The following is a 17,714-nucleotide window of genomic DNA, read 5'->3' on the forward strand; positions in this document are numbered from 1 at the left end:
GGCTGGGCACAGGCTACCTACTGCTCATTAATAAATAATTGAAAACCATTCAGTTGTGAATAGGTGAAGCTCAGACATTACTGTTTTCAAAACATAAACACTTGTTTTTGAATGATATGAAAGATGAACTTGATTGTAGTATAGGGCTGGGTGAAAGAGTATATTGAACAATAGATTTGCAATGAATTGGAAGTATGACTGGTGCTATATAATTAAACAACGCTGTGACTATCGCAATGATTTTAATGCAGTTTTTATTATTTAATAGTATTATTTATTTAATAGTGTTTAATGGTGTTAATAGTGTTTTAATAGTGTCTGATGTAAACTTCAGTAACAAAACTGCTGTTAAGTGTTGTAAATTTGATTAATTTGGTCAGTTTAAACAGTTGTCATGTATTGAACTGTTTTTTTTTTTTTTTTTGGTAAAACAAACAGACAAACAAACAAACAAACAAACAAACACACACATACACACAAACAAACACAAAACATGTGTAGTTAAAGGTGCACTCAGTAACTTTTTGCTCGTGTTATCTTGGACTTACAGTGACACCTAGTGGTGTGGATGCAGCATCATTCAAAATCAATAGTTTTCAGTTACAGATGCCATTGTAGAAATTTACTATTCACAATCAGCCATGATTAATTTAATCCAAGAGTGAAAGTGTCCAATAACAAGATGGTTACTGAGATTTACATGTGATTCTAAAATGGCCGCGCCTATGAGGGCGCCCCTGCCCCATTTAGAATAAAACAGCTTTTAAAAGGTTACTGATAAGAGTAATGATTTTATACATATGTTTTAAAGTTACAGTTCATTTGTTTAGGAGTCAAACTTTTCTAATGGGGAAAAAATTACTGAGTGCACCTTTAAATATAGCTGTTTATTACATTGTCATATTGATGCACAGAAAATGAAATTATTAAATATCATTATTTCTTGGTTTATTTAGTGGAAATTAGTGTGGAAAACGCTGATTGTTTTTAACTACCAGTAGATTTTTACTGTATTTTTCTTTTTGCATTAAAAATGTTGAATCCATTTGGCAACAATGGCTGTTTGGTTGAAATGAAGGTTCTTCTAATAAAAAATAGAAAAAAAATCACCCTTTTAATTCATTTCAGAGCAAAAACATAAACAACTGAGATATACAGTATATCAAACATCAGTGAAAGGCTGAAAAATATCAAGACATAATTTTCAGCTATGTCGAACAGCCACACTGCAGTATTTGCCAATGAGTACAAATGGGGGGAAGGGTCTCAGAATTTTTGTAAAAAAAAGTCTCAAGATATTTTATCACTTTTGTAGCCACACAGAGATGAAGGAATTGGAACAGAGACACTGTGGTCATACTCTCATTTAACCAAAGGGGGGGGGGACACTTGGCTACCTCTTCCCTAGAGCTAGTGTCTTACACCTCATCAAACAAAGACACACACAAACTCGGCCACCCACTAAGCATATATATACACACACACACACACACACCTCACCCACGCAGGCACATGCACACACGCTCACTGGTGCCCCATAAACAAGGCATGTTAGACCAACCAGGCTGTCTGAAATGCCCAGAGGTCCAGAATAAAGACATTGACACCATTTTTGGAAACAGATACTGTTAAAATATTCACAAGAACATAAATAAACAAAATATAGGCCCCCACTATAGAGCAAAGCTATCTGTCTGTTACACTTTACTTAAACAGGTATTTTCCAAATAGTTTGATGATATCTAAACATACTGTAAATAATCTCTTTCTCTTATGATTTGAAACATTGCGGGTATTAAAAATCTGTAAGACAAAAACAAAGAAATCAGTTCATTACTGCATTTCATAAATTAGGCGGCTGCTGTTAGGAAAAAAACTAAATCAAAATTGAAAACTTTCCAAAAATAATCTTCAAGAGAAGAGGACAGAAATATTCTCATTCACATGCTTGAAAAGTCTCTGCATTTCCTAGACATAGATTTTAAATACTTTTGGGTTTGTGATTTAAATGGTTAGTTCACCCAAAAATACAAAAATTCTGTCATCATTTACTCACCTTCATGTTGGTTTAAACACGTATGACTATTTTTTCCATGGAACACAAAAGGAGATATTAAGCAGAATGACAGCCTCAGTCACCATTCACTTTGGAGTTATAGAAAATAATTTGCAATTAAAGTAAATGGTGATTGAGTTTAACATTCTGTCTAACATCTCCTTTTGTGTTCAGCGGATAAAAAAAAAGTCATGCAGGTCTGAAACAACATGAGGGTGAATAAACAATGACAGAATTTTCATTACAAGGTGAATTACTCTTTTAAAGAGAAACTCTGTATCACACTCTCTCTCGTTTTCCCACACTAAACTCGACAGGCTCATTTGAATGTTTGTGTGTGTGTGTGTGTGTGTCCCTATGCAGATTATAGACAGCATTAAAGTCTGCCTGAGATCACAGACACTCCACTCTTGCATATGCATGGAGATGGTAGGGAACTCTGTTTCACACTGCCAAATAGTTTTACTTGAATAGGAAGATAAACACAATAAAGCAACCCTATAACATTAAGCCTGTTCAGTAATTGTATTCTCTTTCCCTCATTTACATTTAGCAGCAGGTGTTCTTATCCATTCCATTTAATGGAAGCTCTTCCTTTAAGGTGAAGTGTGTAATGTATGTGCCACTAGCAGCACCAAATGGAATTGCAAACAGGTTTCCCAAACACTCAAATGCCCTTCCACTCCGCCAGTGTTGGTAATAGTGCACAACAGTCGGGTTCCTGAAGTAAAAGTCCCATTCATTTTCTCCATAGATGAACAGATTTTTAACGATATCTTATAAACTTTTAAAGACAGACCAGCCCTGAGCTCCAAGGTTTTTAATCGATGACATATGCTTCTGTTGAAGCCATCAGTCAGCGTTATTTCGACTTCCTAGTGAAAAAACTGCACTACTCATGATCCTGAAAAGAAAGAACCACCAATCACCAAACGAGCTCAGCAGCGACCGCCCACTTTCATGACACACTGTGAATGGCGCAATGGAGTCGCTCTCCCTCTCAATGTATATATTTGTATATTTCAATATTTTGCAATAAACTTAAATTATAATCTTTATATATTTATAATCAACATCTTTAAATCAATATAGTTTTATATTTTTTATATTTGTATATTACGTTTTTTTCATTTCATTTTATCATGGGATTGAAATTCATTCCCTCATTAAAGATGTTAAGTACACAGTCTGGTAACTGTATCTCAAACTTTGTAATGTTGTTATTCACATCTCTCTCTCTCTCTCTCTACACACACACACACACACACACACACACACACACACACACACACACACACACACACAAACACACACAAACACACAATCATGCCATTGGCCGAACCAAAAATGTACATAATGAACCACTCATACAAACAGAACAATGTTTTGAAACTGTCTCTGAGCCACCACAGTGTTCACACTGCTCAGGAAGTCACCCTCCTATTTAATTATTTTGTGTTGTCTTTGAACATTAAACTGGGATAAAATAAAGTGTTTTAGCATAAAAAAATTACACACAGATTATCAAACAGTCCTTATGTCCAACAGTGAGCAAAAGTTTAATTATCAAACAGACTACCGACTAAAGAACTCCTGTCCAGGGACAGAAATTGGAAGGATTATTCTTAATGAATTATATATCAAAGACATCATTTCAGTCCTTAATATCCATAAGCGATGTATTAATGGAACAGTGCGAACTGAATTGGGGTCATTAAGCCAAAAATAGGTCATTAAGATGTCACATTCCAGGAGATTAAAATGGGAAGAATAAATTGACACTATGAATAGTGTGTGCGAATTTTTCAAGATCAAGTCTCATTCTTGAAATACACAGCATCTTTCATAAGCAATTATCCTTTTGTCAGTCAATAAATGCATAAAAGAGTCTCTAACTCTGTGTCAGCTGGGAGGAGGACCTACTGTATTATCTAAAGTTGATGTGTTTAAGAGTGTTAAATAGTCAATCTTGAATACTTCAATACTTCTTGAAACAGCCCCAGAATTTCAGCATCAGCTCTGTGTTACGGCACCTCTCAAGACTTGATTACACAATCAACAGCCTCACTCTCAAAAGGGGAGACATTCACTAACCGTGCATATACACGTATTTGTGCATATAACAATGTTTTTTCACAGAAATCATTATTCATCAATTCGTTCACACTTAACTTTATTCTATAGTTAGGGAAAAAAATGGCACCAACTGAAACCACATGTATGCAAAAAAAAAAAGAAAAACCTGTTTATGTGTAGTCTAAGGAAATGCAATTATTAGTGAATGAGACCTAATCTCATAATTCATAATGTTAATTAACTGCCTTTACTGAAGCAATCAAAAATGACATACCTTTCTTTAGGACTGGATTATACATCATTATAGTGAGGATGATGGTGATGGTGATGATGATGATAGCAACAACCGTGGTGATAGCACACAGAAAGATTAACTTTGTTTCCATGTTTTGATCCATCTTGATTTTGTCTCACAGACACACACACACACACACACACACACACACACACACATAGAAAGTTGTAGATGATGATCAACAGTTGTGGATGGACATTTAAAAGGTGGTTTCCTTGAAATACTAACAGAATAGCCTGAAGCCGTGACACTTTATAACCCACAATCTTGGTGTAAAAAGCACTATTTGAACACAAGATAACAGGCAGTTAAGAAGATATAAAAGATAGGAGAAGTTGTCACAAGGGCTATATCTTAGTAAATATTTAGCTAAAAAGCCATTATATAGCTTAAAATAGGCTTTTTAATGGCAAGTTCCCATAATGACAACTTACCCCAATTATTTTTTTTTTGGCCACTAACAGTGTAAATATTAAAAGCTTTTTTGTAGCCTATATTTAAACGTATGTGGCTATACAGAAATGTACTTAAAAAAAAAAAAAAGGCACCCTGAGAAATATTCACTGTAGTACAAACTGTGACAACCTGGCCTCCTCTACACTGTATCTCCAGAAAATGCTTCTTGGTTATTTCTGCAGCACTAAGTATTATACATGTACTGTAAGCTTTTGTAATACACCACCTACACATCAACAAAGAGTGCTTGACACCTCTCACAGGCATCATTTTAGGAGTGTTGTCTTGTAGCCATTTGGAAAGCTTGGATTGCCAAGAATAAGCATCTAAATATAAATTCTGGAGTACATGTTTTGGGTTACTCACCTGCCAACCAATAGGAACTCCCCAACTAGGCGACGCCGTCTCATGGCCATGAGAATGCCACGTACGGTCATGCCCTCACAGAAGCAAGCCACCACACGAGCTTTGGGTAGGTGGCTCCTGAGCTTATCGAGAAGTCGGTCAAAACTCTGCTCTCCAGCATTGCTGTAGATCTTGTCAGAGTGGGCGATGCAGATACCCTCCTTGGCTGCCATGTCTTTGAAGGCCTCCATTCCACTCTCACCATAGTTTCCTGAAGATTGAGAGATTGAGATTCTTCAATAACAGCCTCTTTGCATTACTTTATGAGAAGTTCTCAAAACAATCCGTACTGAAATGCAGCACACAATTGTTAAGGTCAGACTGAAATGTTTAAAGACCTTATTAAAAATACATTTTAAACATTAGCATCTTTCGGAAGGATATGCTGAGTGGGAGGTACTACACAAAGCCAGGAACACCACAATGTTTGGCAAATTTCCTCACATTTCTTGTGTTTTGGACAACCTGGTCTCATAGAATGAACGTTACTCTAAATAAATTTTTGCAAACTGACTTGTACGTGCCGCTTTCTACGTTTCGCTGCAGTTTCCTGGTGAAATGAACACTAGAGGCACTACAACAACTGTGTAGTTGCATCACTGTCACACAAATCACGAGTACAATTGCTGATTTAGATTTTATAAAAACATATTTTTAGCACTATTACTCACCCCCGCTATATTATGAAATCAAAACACTTTTACTTTAGCGCATGACTTGAAATGTTTTTTTTTTTTTAAACTTGTATTAGAGACCCACCTACATATACACACTTATTCCTATGTCATTAGCTTGTTTGGTAGCTCACTTGATAGAGTGTTGGACTTTGGGCTCAACAGCCACAGTTCAAATCCAGCCAAAGACATGTGAAAGTGGCATAGAAGTGACACAAAATTACATGGCTGCTTCAGTTAATGTGTGTTCTCTTTTTGTATTTTGAATTTGCATTTTAAAACACTATTGGTTAGGGTTAGGTGTTGGTTAGGGTAAGGATGTCTGTTTTGTTAAACTCTCATTTACTGTATCTTTTTGGACACTATTGGTTAGGTTTAGGATACAGTCTTAGGTTAGGGAGGTATGTTTTACTTATTAAAATCTCCATTTAAAATTCACCTTAAAGACCATGTTTGATTACAACCTCATTACTCTCGGTTTTGGCGCCCCCTGCTGACATTTCACTTGAAAAATGCAGCCAAACGTGTAATGAAGCACATAATTTCAGCTTTGCAAAAACGTTGCAATGCTCACGTAAATTTCATGAGACCAGGCTGGTTTTGGAATGAAAGATCCTGATCTCATGAACATTATGTGAAGTAAAATGTGTGGCGCTAAAACTGAGTTAAAAATTTCTCCCAAATAGGGCTCGGTATTGATACAGATTTCCCAATTGGATTCCTATTCACAAGCTCTCTGTAAGATTCGATTCCGGTTCAGTTCGGTTCGATTCGATCCGATATCGATTCATATGAGTATACTTCAGTTATAATGTCCACTTTGCTTAAATATTAAATACATTCTCTCCCAGATAATGCTGTTAATTACACTGGGAACCTTCTAACTAGGTGCATTTCAAAAGTAAAAAAATTAAATAAAATTAAAAATTAATTTTAATAATTATATTTTATTAGTTTTTTTATAATTGTGGTCACAGTTTAGCTGTCACATAGGTAGCTTTTTAAAATTCAATAAATATAATATATTACATACTGTATATTATATTTTGTTACATGTTTATTGTTTACATGTATTTAAATTGATTTGTTGAACTTGTGCTAAAAAACGATACTTTCTCTTTAAGAAAACCGGCTGTTCTGTAAAGAGCGTCTGTAAATGAGCGCATTTTAACGAGAGAGAACTCGAGTGGCTTTACCTTATCTGTGCTATGCATGATTAAGAAAATATTTCTATTTTGTTGTGTTTTATCAACAACTGACTGTAAAGAAAAGAATGGGTATTAAAAGAGACATTATTCAATGACTTGGATTGTGTGGATCTCGTCTTTAAAAACACAGAGAACGAGTCAAGCCACTCTCAAAACGGTGCTGAACTCCTTCCCCAGTAAATTACACAATCACTGGTGAGTGAAGTCTGAACATTTACCAGTCAGTGGCTAATTATAGACATTTTAGTCACATAGTGTGAAATTTGGTTGCAAATGCAAGTGATTTCCTCTCATTTTAGTAAAGGTTTGCGCCAAGTGTGAAAGATTGATCTTGGGTTTTAAGAATCGATATTGAGATTGTTCAAATGAAGATTGCTATGCATCAGAAAATCGATATACAGTATTTACCCAGTCCTACTGCCAAACAGGTGATTTTTTCCCCCAACAAAATCTACCTCACTACCCATAAACCTAAACCATAGTGTCATAAAAATCAAATGCGAGATTAAAAAAAAATGCAATTTCTGAAGCAACCACATCTTTTTGTGGTGCTTTTGTAACACATTCGACTTAAGTGTTGACTTACATGCCCTTTAGGACTATACCCCGGTCCAGTCGGTCATCAGTTGAGCTACTGCACAGTTTAATCACACTAGAACAAGCTTGTGAATGTAGTTGTTTATGTTAAGCAAATGTCAAAATGTATCTCGCCTTACAAGTCATGTGCTATAGTAAAAGTGTTTCGATGTCATAAGATAGCATTGTGTGCGGAACAGGGTGAAAAAAGTGTGTATGAACTGATAATCTACCTTTTTAATCGTGATTTGTGTGATAGGAAAAAATAAAATACAATTTTTTTATCGCCTCTAGTGTTCATTTCACCAGGAAACTGCCAGGATACATACAGCGATCCATGTAAAATCATTTTGCAAAAATGTAGGTATAGTAACGTGATTCTATGAGACCAGGTTGGACTGAGCATCCCAAGTTTCTGAACTGAAATATTCATCTAGCTCAAAAGATCAAAGAGAAACTTGATTTCTCATTCTTCAAATTAATTAAGAGTATTGTAAATTTGGATGTCAGATTTACTGCAATTTTTTTTCCCTAAAAAATATTTTACATTCCATAAAATTGTCTATGTTCAGTGCTTTGCTTTCTAGAATATATTCAACGAGGAATGTAAACAGTTTTTCATGCCAAGACAAACTAATGAAAAACAGATCACGGGGCCCCTGTTTCACAAAGCACCAATTTACATAAAAATCAGGTCACCTACTTTTGTGTGAGGAATGTTCCCAGTTCTCACACATTTTCAGAGGTGTGGGTTTGATACACTGATATATAATATAGAACTGGTTTGCTCATGAAGTCACTGCGCCACCATATTGCTATGCCCAAACATTCTAATGTCCCTATTGCCTTAACAGGCAATCATATCATTTCAGCGAGTAAACAGTCGATCAGTCACCGATTTTATATCTGAAATCTGTATGTACATCCCTACAACACAAACATCCTACACATGTAATTATTTATTTATATAAAGTCGGGAATTTTTCCTGTTTTTTCAAAGCCTGAGTGAGTTATGTAAATCCACCTCTTCGTCACTTCACCATTTCATCAGCGAACAGATCAGCTGAATGTAAACAAGTTCACTGAAACTGAGGTAAGATACAAACAGACATCATTAGACATATTTATTGTGAACATCCAAGTGTTTATTCAGAGTTACTTGTTTTATGTTTTCATCAAAAAGTGCCTTTTTCTCGCAGTCGCGTGAATAAGAGCGCGCGCTCTCTCTCCTTCTATCACACATGCATCGGGCGCTGTGATTGAGGGAGACAAGCAAAGCTGGTTAAAATTAAACTGATATGCTAGGTTTAAATGGCAAACAAACACTTAATGTATGTCATGCATCCATTTATGACTATAGAGAGCGCTTTAATATGAAAACAGGCAAATCCCAGGCATTTTAGGCAAATTAAAAATCCCGGTTTGACTTTTTTTAAGGACGAGACTTGTTGTCACCCCAAAACAAGCAGATATTACAGCCTTTTCTACTTACATAAAAACTTGTGGCAGTATTGCTGCTTGAACACGGGAATGCTCTGACATTGTGATCCGCGTATGTCTTCTCTTTCGTAACGAATATTATCCATAACGAGCAAATTAAACATTAAACAGGATTGTCACTTGAGGGCAAAATGCAACTGTCGTATCCACAGCTCGGAGACGGTGAAACGGGGGTGTTTTCACCTGTCACTCATTGTCGCTCTATGGCAGTTTGGGCATACCAAGATGGCCGCTTGAACACTTCCGGTGGCTTCACCTGCCTGCTGGCAGTTTACCGTTATGTCAGCGATCCAGTATATACAGGTGCATCTCAATAAATTAGAATGTCGTGGAAAAGTTCATTTATTTCAGTAATTCAACTCAAATTTTGAAACTCGTGTATTAAATAAATTCAATGCACACAGACTGAAGTAGTTTAAGTCTTTGGTTCTTTTAATTGTGATGATTTTGGCTCACATTTAACAAAAACCCACCAATTCACTATCTCAAAAAATTAGAATATGGTGACATGCCAATCAGCTAATCAACTCAAAACACCTGCAAAGGTTTCCTGAGCCTTCAAAATGGTCTCTCAGTTTGGTTCACTAGGCTACACAATCATGGGGAAGACTGCTGATCTGACAGTTGTCCAGAAGACAATCACTGACACCCTTCACAAGGAGGGTAAGCCACAAACATTCATTGCCAAAGAAGCTGGCTGTTCACAGAGTGCTGTATCCAAGCATGTTAACAGAAAGTTGAGTGGAAGGAAAAAGTGTGGAAGAAAAAGATGCACAACCAACCAAGAGAACCGCAGCCTTATGATTGTCAAGCAAAATCGATTCAAGAATTTGGGTGAACTTCACAAGGAATGGACTGAGGCTGGGGTCAAGGCATCAAGAGCCACCACACACAGACATGTCAAGGAATTTGGCTACAGTTGTCGTATTCCTCTTGTTAAGCCACTCCTGAACCACAGACAACATCAGAGGCGTCTTACCTGGGCTAAGGAGAAGAAGAACTGGACTGTTGCCCAGTGGTCCAAAGTCCTCTTTTCAGATGAGCAAGTTTTGTATTTCATTTGGAAACCAAGGTCCTAGAGTCTGGAGGAAGGGTGGAGAAGCTCATAGCCCAAGTTGCTTGAAGTCCAGTGTTAAGTTTCCACAGTCTGTGATGATTTGGTGTCATCTGCTGGTGTTGGTCCATTGTGTTTTTTGAAAACCAAAGTCACTGCACCCGTTTACCAAGAAATTTTGGAGCACTTCATGCTTCCTTCTGCTGACCAGCTTTTTAAAGATGCTGATTTCATTTTCCAGCAAGATTTGGCACCTGCCCACACTGCCAAAAGCACCAAAAGTTGGTTAAATGACCATGGTGTTGGTGTGCTTGACTGGCCAGCAAACTCACCAGACATGAACCCCATAGAGAATCTATGGGGTATTGTCAAGAGGAAAATGAGAAACAAGAGACCAAAAAAAATGCAGATGAGCTGAAGGCCACTGTCAAAGAAACCTGGGCTTCCATACCACCTCAGCAGTGCCACAAACTGATCACCTCCATGCCACGCCGAAGTGAGGCAGTAATTAAAGCAAAAGGAGCCCCTACCAAGTATTGAGTATATATACAGTAAATGAACATACTTTCCAGAAGGCCAACAATTCACTAAAAATGTTTTTTTTATTGGTCTTATGATGTATTCTAATTTTTTGAGATAGTGAATTGGTGGGTTTTTGTTAAATGTGAGCTAAAATCATCACAATTAAAAGAACCAAAGACTTAAACTACTTCAGTCTGTGTGCACTGAATTTATTTAATACACGAGTTTCACAATTTGAGTTGAATTACTGAAATAAATGAACTTTTCCATGACATTCTAATTTATTGAGATGCACCTGTATATCTCAGCGGTTTGATACAATTGCAGAGATGTCTTGATGAAAAGCAAACATAAAGCTGCAATGATTTAATTTCCACTCAAGTAAATCTACTTTCATTGTTTTTCTCCAAATCAATACACAACAATGTTAATTGCACAAGAGATTATAAGCTCTGGGTAATGAGAATTAACAGGATAAAACAACATCCCCAAGATCACAAGGATGGAGCTTTGTTCAAATATAAGATCAGTATTACTGTGGCAATATCGTAGTGGTTTAAGGTCTGGATTGGTATTTCAAAAGTTGCAGGTTCAAATCTGGCAGGGGTGAGTTATGTTTGTGTCCCAAATGAAAAGTACAGTACTTAATCCCTGGTTGTTATTTGCATTCCAGCTAAATCCTGACACTGAGACAGCAGGTGTGAGAAATATCCAATGCCATTTTTCCTGACATGTGAGTTATGAGGATCCTTAGTGCCTAAAACAATATACGTGTCCTACAATCTAAATGGCTTTGGCTAAAATGCAGCAGATGAATGCATCTCATTCTTTTAGTCTGTGAAGTTTTAGATTTTAAAAGAGCACTTCCAAATGCGCATGACTCCATCTCTAATTGCTCTCCTCAGGGAAAAACTTTCCAAATCTTTCACTCCATTCTTCTGTGCCAGTTCGGTGAATTAATTCTCACACTTATGCTGCACTAAAACTTGCTAGAACAATCTGGCTGGATTAAAAATTAATGTATAATAAAAAAAAAAAAAGTGTGACATCTGGCATTTCATCGAAGAGAGTAAAAAACAAGCAATATTTTAAGCTAAAAGGTCAATCATAAGATGCAATATTAATTGGAGCTAAAATGACCTCCTTGCACGAAACACAGTAATTGCGATAATTTGATGAACTCTCTCTCTCTCTCCTACAGAGAGACTGCTGAAGTGAGAAGTCTTTAAAAAGTGTGTTCACTCAACCAGGAAAATTCATGAAGTGCCCACAGACAGTAAAAAGAGAACTAAAGATGTAAATAATCATCATGATCATCTTTCAGCTAATTATTTCAATTTGTTCTATGGTCTATTATGAGGCCAAAAAGGGGCCAAAACAAAAGCGCAGCAGCAACACAATAACTGAGTGTGTCTGTGTATGCTGTATACAAAGCATCATTGTGGGGGACTTTTCAAACATCAAAGACACTCTTGAACATGATCAAACAATTGATACACAAATATGCAGGAAGATACGCTATTGTTTGACATATTATCTGAATGGGCTTATTTTGAAAAGAAACGTTTGCATTTCAATGCCTCCAGTAAATCCCCAGTCATTTTTTTCCATATTCTGTTGGTATTATCTGCTGATTAAAGGAATATTTGGGGTTCAGTGCATGTTTAGCTCAGTTGACAGCATTTGTGGCATAATGTTGATTAGCAAAAAAAATTATTTCAACATTAAAAAAAGCAAAAATTGAGGGGTTACAGTGAGGCACTTACAATGGAAGGGAATGTGGCCAATTTTTGGAGGGTTTAAAGGGGTCATGACATGCCTTTTTTATTATTTAAATATGTTCCTTGAGGTTCATTTATAATATTAGTAAAATAAAATGCACCAAAAAAATATTTGTAACACATGATCATTTTATACCCTCATTCTGACCCTCTGTCAAAAAGGCTCGGTTTTGGTGCTGCTTCTCCTTTAAGACTTGACAGGAAACACCCACAGTTATGATTGGCTCTCTGGTCTTGACTGACCTGCTCTCTCCTTGCCATCTCACTGCGCACCACTTCTGGGCGGGGCTATGGAAGTGATAAGGTAAAGTAATCGTTGATATGTTGTTGTGGAGGTGGTCAAATGCAAATGTCTACAATGTGACATCACAATGTGGAGGAAGTAGAGAATGAGTCGTCTTGGCAGCTTGGTTTCAACAAATGCTCTTTCTGCAGGGAGGAGGAAGTTTTGAGTTCTGAAACTTACAGTATGTTTATATAGTACAATGACCTCTAATCAAGGACAGTTTGATTCCTCATGTCATGACACCTTTAAAGGCAGAAATGTATTACAATAAAATCATGTTACCACACATATTTTTTTTGTTTTTACATCTTGTGGCAATACTTTTGAAACTATGTATTTTAACGTTTACAGATTGGCCCCATTCACTTTCATTGTAAGTGTCCCACTGTAACGCAGATTTTTTCAGATCAAAATAAATGTTTGTGGTAATCAATATTTTGCCACAAAAGTCAAAGCTGCAGGCACACAAATTTGTTTGAGAATATGCAGGTAAATGAATCAAAATTACAGAGCATTTCACAGCTCCTTGTTCTGTATGTGGGTGAAAACTGGGGAGGGTTCCATATTTAACTACCCTCTGGCAATTAACACCTGTCTGTGAGGTCATCGATCTTCCAGCCAAACAGCCCCTGTTTCTGTAATACACAGTTGAGAGCTGTAGAACTTATCAAAATAAGTGCATATAAGACACAAAGTTTGACTTAATGCAGTTTAAATGGTGTAATATCTTGTTTTCACCTATTATAAATGTAATAAATGAAACATAATAATCTTTAGCCGGTGCAAAAGAGAGGATCTCGACTACATCTGACTCATAAACTCATCTGAACAGCGACTGATACAGCTCCTTACAAGATGTGACATTTTCCTCTATGAATAATACAAAGATTGTTCTGTAAGAAAATATAATACTGGGTGGATAAAGGTGAACTACAACAGGTTAAGTGAAACACTATCTCCTCATAAAATCCCTCTGGAAATCTCTTATTTTGAGAACTTTAAATAATGGCGTTACATGCCGGTGGAGAAGTACATTTTTCTCTGGTACAGACTTTTGTGAAATACCAGTGCAGAAAAGAACAGAAAGCCCCAAAGCTTTGAACAAATTCTTGGAATGTTTTCTGTTCAAAAGAGAGAGTTTCAGGACAGCTCTACTTCTAAGAACTCTCAAAATCTCTCTATCTGAAAAATCCCATAATAATTGTGAATAAAGATATGTTTCCATTAAAATACACCCTAGAAGAGAGATCACTGTACCTTCAGTGTGAATAGCAGATACGTAGGTCCAATTGTATCTTTTGACAATGTCCACCATAGCTCTTGCTTGCTGGGCATCGGAAGGCACCACCCTCATGAAGTACTTATACAAGGACTTATCACTGAGGTCCATGCTGGTGGCTGAATATGCAATCTGGGGAATGTTGAAGAGTTGTAGGAGATTCTGAACCTGGATGGCCACAGAGCTGGACCCAGGCCCGATCAGTCCTACAATGGGCTTCTTCCCTTTCATGGGTGTACCTCCACCTTCAGTTGAACACTTGGAAATGCCCTCTTCCTCCTCCGCCGAGACCAGGGTATCTCGAATGAACTCAATGCTTTGCTCTAGAGCAACAGCTGAATGCCAGCAGGAGTCTCTGATCTCGCAACCCAGCGTAATGTTGGGCAGGATGTTTGGGTCTGCATTGATGCGGTCCAGGGTGTGCATCATGGCCTCTACCCGCTGGATACCATACTGTTCGCGTATGGCTCCGCATTTACGCTCGTGAACCTTGTCGGCCGGCGGCTGATGATGGACGGAGAAGAGTGCCCCGATGATGATGTCACCAGGAATGTGGGCTAAGACCCGGCGCTCACTGGCCTGGCCGTTCACTACAATGTCCAGTCTTGCAGGACCCAATCTGTCCCCAAGAAGTATAAACACCAACAAATGTAAAACCCCCATTTCCTTCGCCCTCTCAGATCTGAAACATTGTAGTCCCTCGGGGCATCTGAAAGAGTCACAGGAGAAAGAAATTTGGAGAAAAAACCTAATAAACCTTCAGAACAATATCCCTGGAGATCAACCACCCACTGAATCACAGAGGTGCATATTTGTCGAGAGTCGTGATAAGGATGAGCTGTCGCCAGGGCAACGTCTTATTCTATAGTGTGAGGATTTTTCTGCCTTCCTCTAGATATCTCTTTGAGATCAGGGGGGGAATAGTTTCAATGCACATGAAGAAGTGTGCAAAATGTACTAGATATCCTGTGCAGCTTCTCATACTTCAGTCAGAAAAGAGATACCTCAGTAACCTGCACAAAACAATGTTTTATTCTCTGCTATCTTGCAACATGTATTATTTTATCCACAATACTGATCCTCAGCAAATAATGTTCTTACACTGATTAGCAGCCAGTGACTATTTGAATTGCCTTTTCACCCTTAACATCTTTCATTACTGTAAATCAAGCATTGATTTCATTAAAAATGAGGTAATTACATAAAACGTGTAAAAAGTTACAGGGATGCAGCTCTTCTGTTTTGGTGCTGTCCGTGGTGCTGAAATCCAGTAAGCGTGCTTGATTACAAACGTGTGAATATGAATCAAGAAATGGCCATGAAGATAAAGCTGTGGTGCAGTATACTACTACTTAATATTTTGGTGCAACATATATTTAAGAACTTGATGGTCAAACAAAGCACTTTGACCTTCAAATCAACAGAAACATGACCGTAAACTTGAGAGTGATTTAGAGTGACCGTTAGACCTCAAAGAAAGTGTGAAATACAGCGCATGCTGTATATGGCCACCCCCCCCCCGAAAAACACTGAAATCGCAGAAAATCAAAACAAAATCACAACAACAAAAACAGCAATAATAAAACTTACCCTTCGGTTGTTATTTTGGTCCATTGCTCGTGTTCTTAGCTGAGCGTCTCCTCTGCGCGTGAATGAGCTTGTGCGATGAGCGACAATTCTCGCGCGCGTCACGTGATATCAGTTGTCTTTCTTTATATATATATATATATATATATATATAGGTGTCACTGTCCATTAAAATGGAAACCTTGCAAAATTAACAGACTATTATCTCTAAGGGAAAAACGCTGAGTAAGGTACTTATCATTTAAAGAATAAGAATAAATGAGGAAAGAATGAGGAAAAAGTCACCTAAAAGTTTAGCCTAAATTTATAAGGCGAAAAACATGCGTATGAACATTTGAGTGGAATGTGGTGTTATTTTTGCGTTACCGCCTGCGTTTAAATCCAAACGACCGAGCGAGGACTGTCGCACTGATATTTAATTCTGGCCACTTACCTTCAGTTGTACAGCGCCATCATCTGGTTGAATTATCTCAATTCTGCATTTTTTATATATATATATTTTTTTACTTAGATCCCCTTCAGGTGATAGATACATCTGTCTTGTTATAAAACACAAAGCCTTCAGTTACAGTTATAAAACATTTTACAAATTTAGCTGATAACTGGTCAATAATATTTCCTTTTCGAAACGATATCTGGAATTTTTCCATCAATGCTCCATTCATATCTTCAGTCATAGACCAACAATTTCCCTGGCAGTGCCTTACCAGAAAATCCTTTATTTGAGCAAACTGTGTAAACATTTTTATTTATTTATTTAACATTTTTAGAACAGGCAACGTTCAATGCAAATTAGTCCCTCTAATTTCATTCATTCATTTAGAAGACACTTTTATTAAAAGCAGCTTGCAGTGGATTCAATGAATATATATATATATATATATATTTTTTTCTTTGTACGTGTGCACCCATTTGTTGTCATTCAACATAAGGAACATGATTTTACTGCCCTCTCCTAACTTGATCTTAGGAATTGGCCTCAGTATTATACAGTTTTCACTGGTTATGTCAAATGCAGTGCATCTGGAGTGCTCCAACAGAGCACAATATGTTTGAATACTTGTAATGGCAATATGAAGCTACCTTACTAACACACACACACAAACACACACACACCGTTCTGACAAAATTTATAATGCATGCAAAATTGTTTTTCTGGAGCAAAAGAAACAAGTGAGTCTGTGACATTTTTAGCATAGAAACATATTATCAAATTATTTTGCTCCAGACAAACGAAATTCAACTGTAGTGCATGGTACAAGTATAACTGGGAGGGTTTAATTTTACACCAAGCAAATTGAAACAAGGAAATTCCCCTAGCTCCCTCCCACCCCCATTAGACCCAGCCATGGCTTTAGCTCTTCTAACCCACATCTTGACTTTAAGTGTTTTCTGTCAGATCTGGTTTGTGGCTGGAGACAACAGCCATATTAGTTCTTTGTTTGTGTTTGTGCTGACACTCTGGTAAAAGTTCTCCAGGGTTTTATTTAAGGAAGATTAAAACCTGCATTGAAAAAAAGAACAAAATGCAGGCATGTACAGCTCCTCTGCCTCTTACCCAATCATGAATGGCCTCTAGATGGCAATAACATCCTTTTTTAATTCACAGAGACACAAAGTCGAATAAGTCTATCATCTTTTGTTAAAGGAATATTTCACCCATAAATGAACATTCTCTTATCATTTACTCACCCTCATGCTATCCCAGATGTGTATGACTTTCTGTCTTATGCAGAACACAAATAAAGATTTTAAGAATCATTTCTCAGCTGTTTTGGCCCATACAATGCACGTGAATGGGTGCCAAAATTTTTAAGCTCCAAAAATCACATAAGTCAGCATAAAAGTAATCCATAAGACTCCAGTGTTTAAATCAATGTCTTTGGAAGCGATCTTCAGTCAATCTCCACTGTAAACTTTCACTTCCACATTCTTCTTCTTTTGTTTTTGGTGATTCAC

The 17,714-nt window shown here is 37.1% G+C and overlaps 1 protein-coding gene across 1 annotated transcript in view; it reads right to left on the reverse strand.

Moving 5' to 3' along the window:
- Positions 1–15,839, reverse strand: part of LOC127432950 (metabotropic glutamate receptor 5-like) — a 36,853-nt gene extending 21,014 nt beyond the window's left edge. The window contains exons 1-3 of the mRNA XM_051684490.1: positions 15,759–15,839; positions 14,147–14,877; positions 5,250–5,499 (exon numbers count right to left, since the gene is read on the reverse strand). Of these exons, the coding sequence (XP_051540450.1) occupies positions 5,250–5,499; positions 14,147–14,831 (935 nt within the window). The 5' untranslated portion in view covers positions 14,832–14,877; positions 15,759–15,839. The remainder of the gene's footprint in view (positions 1–5,249; positions 5,500–14,146; positions 14,878–15,758) is intronic.
- Positions 15,840–17,714: the final 1,875 nt, after the last annotated feature.

Source organism: Myxocyprinus asiaticus, chromosome 42 (assembly GCF_019703515.2).
Source record: "Myxocyprinus asiaticus isolate MX2 ecotype Aquarium Trade chromosome 42, UBuf_Myxa_2, whole genome shotgun sequence".
Classification (NCBI taxonomy): Eukaryota; Metazoa; Chordata; class Actinopteri; order Cypriniformes; family Catostomidae; genus Myxocyprinus; species Myxocyprinus asiaticus.